The sequence below is a fragment of the Zingiber officinale genome, chromosome 1B (genome assembly GCF_018446385.1).
Source record: "Zingiber officinale cultivar Zhangliang chromosome 1B, Zo_v1.1, whole genome shotgun sequence".
Taxonomy (NCBI): Eukaryota; Viridiplantae; Streptophyta; class Magnoliopsida; order Zingiberales; family Zingiberaceae; genus Zingiber; species Zingiber officinale.
In genome coordinates this window covers 166,124,540-166,135,499 of record NC_055986.1, presented here as the reverse complement: position 1 = coordinate 166,135,499, position 10,960 = coordinate 166,124,540, and the positions used below count along the sequence as shown (strand labels likewise).

Sequence of the window (10,960 nt, the reverse complement as noted above, 5' to 3'; positions counted from 1 at the left end):
GGTGAAATTATTATCATCTAAATATCTCACTGATTACTATATTTTGCATGACCCTTCTTGTAATGGTGTTAGTTATACTTGGAGCTAGCAAGCTGCTAAGTCTTTGCATAATGGTTTCATCACTTGAATTTGACGAGATGATGTCTCCATTTGGTATGATAAATGGCTTGATAAAGGTTGTATTGGTGAACTGGTTCCTAACATAAAAGATTCCAACCTGAAAGTTAAGGACATTTGTTATAATTGTTCTTGACATTTTAATCTCCTAGCCACTCAATTGTCGTAGTACTTAAAATTGGAAATGCAAAGTATATCTACATATGCACATTCTGGTGATTTACTGATATGAAATAACAGCAATTCGGATCAATAATCTTCTAGGAGTGCATGTATTTGGTTAACTCAAAATGATTATGATTATGATCATACTGCACCCAGTATTGATTGTTGGTCATGGATTTGGAAGATAAAGCTCCCTGAAAATCTTAAATTTTTTAGTTTGGTTGGTTATGAATGGTCGCCTTCCAACAAATAATGCATATAACTCATCACCTATCTATTGACTCTTCATGCCTAAGATGTGGCGTAGCTTCACAGACTATTTTACACACTCTCAGGAACTACTCACATGATGCGGCTATTTGGAGGATCATGAGCTTTGGGAATGATCAAATATTTACTATTGATGACCCTACTCTCTGATTCTAATCACATGCTATCAATGACAATGGCTCTATTTTTGTTATTGTTTGTTGGTTTGTCTGGAAATTTAGAAATGATGCAGTTGTTTCAGACAATAAATGGAGTGATTGGAGCTGTCTAAATTAGATTAGCACTTTCCTAGAGGTGGTGCTTAACACTTTTGGACAAAATAATCATAGAAAATAGCTGAGATAGGTAGCTTGGCAGCGTCCTCCAAATGATAATGTTGTGAAGTTTAGTGCGAATGGTAGCTCTATTGACAACCACCCTGAGAGTCAGGTCAAGTTATGGAGGGTTGTTGCATGATGCTCACTATCAATATCAAAACTAACCTTCTAGAAATTGAGTATGGTCTTAAAATGACTTGGGAGGTTGGTCATCAAAGACTCATTTGTAAGTCTAATTCAAATCTAATAAGTTTGAAATAAGAGTTTGATCTCATATTCGTTAATTAAAAAAAATCAAATTAAATTTAAATTAATAATTTTAACGATTTATAGTTTCACTTGCCCGGGCTACTATATCAAACGATTCGCTCGACTTGGCTGGCCTACAACCCTAGGCGGCGTGCCTGCATGCATGTGAGATAGATCGAGTTCCTGCACTAAATGAGCAACGTCGTGTTTTGGTCAACTGAGCTTATCCGAATGCATGCAGAAAACGGAAGAAGCTAAAGCCATCGATAACAGTTTAATCGTCTGACCAGTGACCACCCCCTCCGGTCATTCATTAAATTTTAGCGGCGAGTCAACGAGACTTCCGTACTCGAAGTCAAAACGAAGCATGTTGGTATTCGGTTCGCACTAAATGACGCCGTCGGCGAGTCGATTACACGAGAAGGCCACGCAGAATGCAGCCGCATGAAAGTTGGTAACCTTTAAAATAGTTTTGTTTTCGACGTTTGACAAATATTGCGTCGCGTCAATTGGTCTTTTTGTCCGTTCCATGGCATTCTTTTACGGGCCGGATCACCGAGTTGACTATTTGCACTCAGTGAGTTAATTCAGGATGCAGGTGGCAACAGCAAGTACGAGTATGCGCTTTTGAAATGTCAAACGGAAGGGAAATTTATGTTGGGACAAAACAATAATACTAGATTGTTTGAATACGTCTCTGTTTAAGACCGTTGGGATAGAAGGATGGATATATATTTATGATATTATTTATTTTAGATTTAAGTGTTTATTTTAGACTTAAACTTTTTTATTTTATTTATGGAAGCTCCATAAATATTTGATCATCCTTGAATTAATTCCGACATGATATTATCCCCTTTAAATCTAAACTTTCATAACATTATTTTTTTTTAGATATTTTGAATTCTATCTAAAAGATTTCATGTCAATTAAGATATCTTATATCATTCTAAATAAATGCTTTTTTAAAAATGTTTTGGGTTTGATTGAATTCCAAAAAGATAAATTTCTATATATAATAACACTGTTCATATAGTCGATATAGTCGTGTGAAAAAGCAATGTGTGCCTTTAATTTTCTCAAGTAATGATTTTGAGAAGAATTCAATTAATCGTATGTCGTGCATCATATATAGCTCATCATCAACATTTTTTCATTATTTGGTCTCGTATTCCTTTTTCCTGTCTCCCCACGGACTAGTCATCAAACCCTACATGCCTGCCTCTCAGTTGCTCCTCTTTCCTCTCCACTTCAATTCCATGGCATCACAATTTTCTCCCTCAGATTTCAACTTTGTCTTCATCGATCTTCAGGCATTCTAATGGCAGTTTAATTTGTGCGATCCATTGAGAACGCCAAAAAAATAAAATAAATAATTAAATAAAAGTGTAGCTTTTGTTTGTTGTTATTTCTTCGTCGCCTTCTTTGACACGACCATCCAATTTGATCCTCTAGATTTGTATCTTTTTGTGTTCTTGAAAGATAAGAGGTTTAAGAAACAGATTGTACGTACGTGCTTATAGTTATACATTGGGATTTCCTTCTAAAGTTTATTATAAATAATGCAAATTCATCAGCTACGTACCTATCTTTCCAAATTAACAATATTTAAATACTCCTTGAGATGTTTTTTTTAAAAAAAAAAAACTTTAGGTCATAACCAGTGCAAAAAGCCAAACCAACAGCAAAAGAAAATAAAAAGAAATCGAGCAGCAGCAACAGGGAGATTAAAAAAAATTTGATCGCGCTTTATCGTGCTGCTTAATTCCTCTTCCTATGATTACTTTTCTTAATTATTGCACTTGCTTAATTTCTTGAAGATCATCTTCATACGCGCGAGCACCAATGGCAGAAACAGTGCTAGTGATCAGAAAAGCTCAAATTTCCAACATTCCTGATCCAAAGAAGTTCTCTGGCACTGAGCGAAGCCATCGAGGCCCAAGAATTTATCATCGACCGAATCCCACGCCCCATTCCAGTCATCCAGACCCCAGAGACACATGGACTCAGGCCACTCCGTGCAGGGTAGTTGCATCTCCGAGGAGCCAGAGGAAGAGCAGCACGAAGAGAGAGGGCAGGGGACGGTCATCTCATGGGGCAGCATCATGGGCACCTCATCCGTGCTGAACCCCGGCGAGCTCGCGACGTTATTCTTCTCCTCGACTTGCTCCTGATCAGAAGAAATCTTTGCGCTGGTGTCCGCCATGCGATCGCCCTGCTGCTGCGGCGGCTGCTCCTCGGCAGCAGCAGGAAGGATGGGCTTGTGAGTCAGCGGGTCGATCCCCATCTTCCTCAGCTTCTTCTTGATGTGGGTGTTCCAGTGGTTCTTGATCTCGTTATCAGTTCTCCCCGGCAGATGAGATGCAATCTTAGACCATCTGAACACACAAATTAAAACACATACAAAATTAATTAGGCTTAATTATTTATAGCAAACAAAATTAAAGACTGAATGAAGTTATAGTAATTAAATTAGGAAAAATAAAATTATAGAACCTGTTTCCGAGCTGGGAATGAAGCTCAATGACCAACTTCTCCTCTGCTTCAGAGAGCAGTCCTCTCTTGAGATCAGGCCTGAGGTAGTTTGTCCATCTCAGTCTGCAACTCTTGCCACACCTCAAAAGCCCTGCATCGATCGAGTTCTACTGACTGCTTTGGATGTTTACTCGAGTGGAAAATACAAGAAAAGGGGAGAGGGAAAACTGGTGAGGGACCTGCAAGCTTGGGCACAGCCCTCCAGCAGTAGTGTCCGTTGGTGAGGATGAAGTTGATGAGCCTGCTGTCCTCCACCGCAGTCCATGGTCCTTTCTTCAACCCCACCTTGTCACAGCATGGTTGCCTCCCCATTGTTCGGTTTCTTCTTCTTCTGCTTCTTCAGTAGAAGACAGCATTCGTGGACTCTGCTTTGCTCGAGTCTTCCCCTCGCTTTATAGCTCTCTGGCATGGCTTTGGCCTGAAGGTCTGGGACTTGACCTTGCCTAGAGTCTCATGCACACGTGTCAATGAGGAAAGATAACCTCGTCGCACGTGGGAGGTCAGTTTTGGGATAGTGCCACCTCACCGGCTCATGCTTCGTCTGCCAGGGCAGAAACCGAGCAAAGCCTGATCTCCTGAATTTATGCAGATTAGTAAGTTAAGGAAGCCTCTACTCGTTCAAATTCTATGCATACCAGTTTTTCTATCTAAAATATATAATTTAAAATAAAAAAATATTTTATTAAATTTAAATATTTATTTTTCAATACACTATATATATTAATTTTCTTATTTCTTCTCACTTTTATAATATTTCCTATGGAATTTATTCCTTAAAGATAGTTGATGTAAAAAATTTTAAATTATTCTATCTAAAATTTAAAATAAAATTTTTAAATAAGATATGTAATATGGATGGTCTAAAATATATACCTAACAACTTAAATAAGTTTTTCTGTTATTATACCCTAACTTTCATAATATTTTAATTATATATTATATTTTCGAAATACTTCTTTTCTTTCCATTAGACTCATTAGTCTAATGTGGAAAAGGTGATCCATTGAAGGAGATAAATTACGGATAATTACTAATTATTAGTATAAATAATAAAATATGGAGATCATCCCATATTTTAACTATCGCACTGCCCTAAAGAGACTCTATGAACTAGCCAATGAGCTTAAAGAATCAATATACTCTTAAAATTTTCTTGAATGTATTTAAGTATTTATGTCCTGTGTAAATTGAGAGTACCTCTAAATTTTTACGTATTTAAAAATTTATTACTGTAAAGTTATGTTATCGAATCTAAATATAAAGGTATATATTATGGAGGTTTTTACAAATAAATTAATTATGATTTAGACTAATTCAAAATTCTTTTGATCTATAGATTTATACCATTTAAAATTTTAATATTTTTGAAATCATGGAGTTCTATAAATTTTATTGAGTTTTACCAATTTAAAAATTTATGATAATTGAATTCAAATTCGATAATTGAATCCTAAAAACTAATATATAAACACAACAAGGATTTTAACAGGGTGGGCTAAACCACGAATTCTAGATCCCTTCCTGTCCGGCCCAGCCGTGGGCAGTCAGGCCCGATTGACATCCCCATACTAAACCACATTAGGGTTTTGCAGCACCGCCGCCTTACGGAACAAATAAATGAAAAAGGCTCTTCGACGCCTTATTTTCTTTACCATTTCCTCTGATCGTTTCGATCGATTTTGACTCAAGACGATGGCTGCGGGCGGTGGGCAGGCGGCGGTGTCGTTCTTGACGAACGTGGCGCGGGCGGCGATCGGGTTGGGTGCCGGCGCGACGATACTGAATGCATCTCTGTACACGGTGGACGGCGGGCAGCGCGCGGTGCTGTTTGATCGTTTCCGAGGGGTGCTGCCGGAGACGGTGGGAGAAGGAACCCACTTTCTCGTCCCGTGGTTGCAGAAGCCCTTCATCTTCGACATTCGCACCCGTCCCCATACCTTCACCTCCAACTCTGGCACGAAGGATCTGCAGATGGTCAACCTCACCCTCCGCCTTCTCTCTCGCCCCGATGTTCAACATCTGCCTACTATTTTCACTTCCCTCGGTACGGAGTACGACGAGAAGGTCCTCCCCTCCATAGGTAACGAGGTTCTCAAGTCTGTGGTCGCGCAGTTCAACGCCGACCAGTTGCTCACCGAGCGGCCACATGTCTCTTCCCTCGTTCGCGATTCCCTCATCCGGCGCGCGCGGGACTTCAACATAGTTCTCGACGACGTCGCCATCACCCACCTCTCTTATGGCGTCGAGTTCTCCAGCGCCGTCGAGAAGAAGCAAGTCGCTCAGCAGGAGGCGGAGCGGTCCAAGTTCCTTGTTGCCCGTGCCGAGCAGGAGCGTCGTGCTGCTGTCATTCGTGCTGAGGGTGAAAGTGAGGCTGCCAAGCTTATCTCTGATGCCACCGCCGCAGTTGGTACTGGCCTCCTCGAACTCCGTCGGATTGAGGCTGCTCGTGAGATCGCCACCACTCTTTCCAAGACACCCAACGTTGCCTATCTTCCTGGAGGGAATAACATGCTTCTCGGGATCAACCCCACCCAAGGACGTTGAAGAAAATGTATTCCTTAAACCCTGCTTCTTTTTCCGCTTTCATCCTACCTAATGCCAAAAGAGTTGTTTTCTGATTCAAATTTGTTAACTCTGCCGGTACGTCATTAATGCTTAGTTGCATCGGAAAACTGTGATGCTTAGTTTTATGGTGCACTTTTTCCATTATCAACCTGTCTGGAGTTTTCAAAACTCTTGATACATTTCTGATGCATTCATAATATCATTGAGAGTTTCTACGTTCGTTTTCATGTCTGTTTGGTACCTTGAAGTGTTATATGGTGCTCGTAAGCAGACCACATGTTTAGCACATATACATGTAATCATTGTTTAGATAAACGAAATAATTTTGTGCGTATCAAAATACAATCATAGTGCAACCATTATTTGGATAAATATAATCATTTTTTAGGTTTGGCTACTGTTGTTTGATAAACACATTAATTAGTAGAAGCAATCTACCTATCTTATATAGATAAATTTGAGTGTTGTGGACCTATGCTTTCTTGTGTTATGTCTTAGGTGCTTTAGAGTTATACTCCATATGAGAGTTTGAGGAGCATGCGGAGTTAAATTCTTTGTATTTTTGATTGGTTCAGCACAAGACCTAGGCCTTGGTCTTAGGTTGAGCTTGTTAAATGCTGAATGCTTTAGAACTGAACCTAAAATTCCCATGCAGAGCCTCGTAGATGTTAACTAGAGGATCCATATACTGTTACAGTGAGGCATGCAATTAGGGCTGTAAATGAACCAAGCGTTCGTGAACAAGCTTGGTGTTCGGCTTGGTAAGAGCTTGTTTGTGTTCGTTCAATATACATATGATTAATTAAATAAACAAGCTTGAACAGCTCGTTAAGCTAAACAAACAAGCTTGAACACATATGTGTTCGGCTCGTTAACGTTCGTGAACAACGTTCGTGAACAATGTTCATGAACAACGTTCGTGAACAACGTTCATGAACAATGTTCACAAACCATATTTATTAATAAAACTCTTTTCAATATGTTAAATAAATAATAAAATAAATAAATAAATAAATAAATTTAAATTATCAAACTCAATAACCAATCAAACAACTAAAAAGTTTCAAACAATCAAACAAGCTTGAATTGAGAGCTTGATAACATCTAAACAAGCTCGAACCAAGCTCAAGCCAAGCTCGAACCAAGCTCAAGCCAAGCTTGAATTGAGAGCTTGATAACATCTAAACAAACAAGCTCAAGCCAAGCTTCAAACAAGCTCAAGCTCATAAAAAAATAACCAAGCCAAGCTTGAACACTCATTTTAAAAGCTTGGTTCATTTTAAGTTCGGCTCGGCTCGACTCGGTTACCTTATCAAACAAGCTTGAACACCCCAAAGCTCGGCTCGGCTTGTTTACAGCCCTACATGCAATCATTTAAAAATTTGATTGCAGCATTTCACATCTCTTCAAGTGGAGATGAACCGGTTTTTACACACTATCCTTTCAACAATCTGCAGTATGGAATTTGGAATTCAGAATAGGAATGGGAAAATGATGTGAAGGTTTTGTCCGTATATGCCTTGTGTTATCTTAAAGTACCATTGCATGAGATGATTCAAGAGTTAACCACAATTGATATGTGGAAGTAAAAGATATGCAATTGTCCGGAAGTGTCAATGATTTTATCATAAGGTTGTTTTGGTGGACTTGGTTCGCCCCTCATACAGCTTAGGTGGCTTGATAGGTCATTACTAGAAGAGGAGATGCATATGAGTATTAGGAGATTTTTACACAGTGGTTCATAGGCACTTGTTCCATTGATGTTCAAGCAATTATTGTTTAAATAAATATAATCATTTTTGCAGTTAACAGAATCATTACATAATAGTTGTAGATAAACACAATATCATTTTTATTCCTGGTTGGATAAATTAATGAATGAATGGTAGTATTCATATTATTGTATAAATTGAATAGGATTTAAAAGATTCGTTGTGCCTTTGGAGCTTATGTGCTAGACATTTGAGAATTGTATTACTTGGGGGAGTTAAGAAAGGGTGGTAGATCTTTGTATTTTTCCCAAATTGCTTATACATGATGGCACAATGATGAAAAATGCCTAGACTATCCAATCCTTTGTCTCTTGAAAATTGTGGATCATTCTATTTAGCTGAATGTTTCTAGGATTGTAGTCTTGCAAATCAGTATAATCTTAGTTGATAGAGCTTTTATATTTATGTTCTTCCTTTTCCATCCTCATCAATGTTTTATTTTATGAAGACTAGCTAGATTTTAAATGCCCACTTATTTCATGTTTTATGTGTCTCAACAGAATCTTTTAGTCTCTCATATATTACAGTTAAACAAACATTCATACATTTACACGCGCACACTGTTGTACCTGGTAATTGATTGTGTTTTCCTTTGTAGTCAAATGGCATCTTTGAGAATACCTGATTTGAGATTTCATCCTGTGCCGAGCAGCATGGCTGAAACCTCGTTTCGTTAAATCACAAAAATCCAAAATTGGCTGGCTTAAGCAATCTCTTCCCGGGCCGGATCTTCTGGTCCGCAATTTGCGGACCAGGGGATGGTCCACTTTACAAGGACCATTGATTTGGATGGAGCTCACTTTTAAGTTGGTAGGGTCCATCCAAATCAAGAGTCTACAATAATGGACTATCTCCTGGTCCGTAAATTGCGGACCAGAGGATCTGTCCTCATCTCTTCCATGTTATTTGTACTGAGGAAATATTACACCACACTTACCATGCTTGATTATACTAACTAGAAAAGGATTAAGATCTATTTGAATTTATCTGCATATATTTGCTCTGAATAGGCATACTAAAATTATATCATTCCTGTTGAAGACCAGAACAACAGGACCTTGTAGAAATATGTCTATATTACAGGGCCATGTGTAGAGTGAACCTACCAAAATAAATGAATGTGTTGGATAGATCACATCGAATGTAAATCATTCAACTAATGCAATCAAATATATCAGGAAGTGAAATTGATCTAGCGTTTTATCTTTTTTTTTTTTAATTTCATTCCGTCCAACATGAGATATCAGCCTCTGTGTTTAATACTGCTGGATGTAAATTTGAAGTTTGAATGCCTCAAGACTACCCAATTATAACAAGTAAAAACAAACTTGTGTTCCAAGACGTTGAAGAAAAAACTGCACTTTTTACAAAAAAAAAAAAAAAAAATACAAATACAACGCCGTGTATCGAGATAGGACATCGGAGTCAAAAGTGGAAGCCGATGATGGAGAAATAAATGGAATCGCAATGGTAATGGCGTGATCGTAATTGTGGGGAAAATTTGAGGACGAACAAGTCAACTGAGGTCGATCAAATTGCCGTACTGGATGGGGCCGATCGCCGGCCCGGGATTCGCCGTTGCCGCTGCTGCTGCCGGCTGATCACTTTTCCCCTGTGACCGGAGGAACGCCGTATTCTCAAAATGCCCATCCTCGTCGAATAGTTCCCGTTTCTTGCTGATCGTTGTCGCCGAATCCGTCTCCGCCATTGCCCTCTTTCCCTCGTCTTCCGCAGCCGGTGCGTTTGCCGTTGGTGCGTCTCCGAGCATTAGAACCTTTAGGTTGTCCAGGTCATTTTTTGGGATTCCCTCAATGCGGGGGAGATCCGCCGCGTTGAGAACGCCGAGGGTGCGGCAGAGGTAGAAGTAAGACGAGAGCTGCGCGCTGTGCGCCGCCGCTCGCCTAAGGATCCGGATTCCTGTCTCCCACCTGCGCTTCACCCTCTCGTCCGCGTTACCGAATCCGAGCCGCGTACGCCGATGAGGAATCGAGCGATCCCGTTGCAAATCCCGCTGTAGACCTCGAAGATCTCGATTACCACGCATTACATGGCCTCCAGGATGAGCCCTACCTCCATCCCGTCGACGTACTGTAGGATCTGCATGGGAGGTCGAGCAGGACCTCGAGCCGCTCCAATCCCTTGAGGTCGTCCTCGTCGTCTTCGAGGGTTGCGCAGGGGGAGGAGGAGACGGCGGTTCCGAGGGAGGAGAACAGGGATCGATGATCGAGGAAGTTGAAGTAGGTGCGTACAAAGGCGGAGAAGCCAGGGGAGGCAGAGGAGCGGTCGCGGAAATCGGAGAGATCGAAAGGGAGGCAGAGGAGCGGTCGCGAAAATTGGAGAGATCGAAAGGGAGGCGGCCGACCTGGGCGGAGGGCGGCACGTCGTCGTAGCAGAAGAGGAGGCCATGGACGAGGAGTCACTTAAGGGCGATGGGCCAGGAGCAGGTGCGGGAGACACGGCGAGCCACCGTCCACATCAGGGCGCGCCATAAGCGTTGAGCGAGTGGCGCGCGCCCACGCGAACACACGCCTCGCGTTCTTGTAGTCCACCGACACTTCGTCATGGCTAGTGGCCCGAACCACCGCTGCCTCCGCCTCTGGCCTTCGCCGGAGATGGTGTCGACCGACTATTGTCTTGATTAGGTACACGCTCCACTTATCCTTGACGGCAGCCATCCGGCGCCACCATAATCACACAGGTGAGGTTATGGAAATAGAGAGGCAACTAACCCTATGTTTGGATGGGGTGAGCGAAGGTTCATTAGGGAATGAAGGGATAATAGAACATGTGTTATCAGAGGAAAGTGAGGGCAATAAAAGTTAAATATATAAATGTTACAAAATTATCCTCACTTTTATTAAAAATTTACGTGTTCAAGAATCTAATGCATCTTGTATACATTAATTAGTTAAGACTTACACGTCCCCTTGGATGGATCTAGTGGCTAGCGCATGAGAGGTGTTGCCACAA

At 40.8% G+C, this 10,960-nt stretch overlaps 2 protein-coding genes and 1 pseudogene across 2 annotated transcripts; 1 reads left to right on the top strand and 2 right to left on the bottom strand.

Moving 5' to 3' along the window:
- Positions 1-2,741: 2,741 nt before the first annotated feature.
- On the bottom strand, positions 2,742-4,024 carry LOC122018475 (transcription factor MYB20-like). The gene is made up of 3 exons (XM_042575836.1): positions 3,833-4,024; positions 3,615-3,744; positions 2,742-3,496 (listed from the first exon to the last, which is right to left on the bottom strand). The coding sequence occupies exons 1-3, from the start codon at positions 3,963-3,965 to the stop codon at positions 2,986-2,988; spliced, it is 774 nt and encodes a 257-aa protein (XP_042431770.1). The 5' UTR covers positions 3,966-4,024; the 3' UTR covers positions 2,742-2,985.
- Positions 4,025-5,247: 1,223 nt separating this feature from the next.
- LOC121989215 (prohibitin-3, mitochondrial-like) lies at positions 5,248-6,445 on the top strand. Its single transcript, XM_042543114.1, has one exon. The coding sequence runs from the start codon at positions 5,346-5,348 to the stop codon at positions 6,195-6,197; it is 852 nt and encodes a 283-aa protein (XP_042399048.1). The 5' UTR covers positions 5,248-5,345; the 3' UTR covers positions 6,198-6,445.
- Positions 6,446-9,506: 3,061 nt separating this feature from the next.
- On the bottom strand, positions 9,507-10,680 carry LOC122044468 (annotated as a pseudogene).
- Between the last annotated feature and the right edge of the window lie 280 nt (positions 10,681-10,960).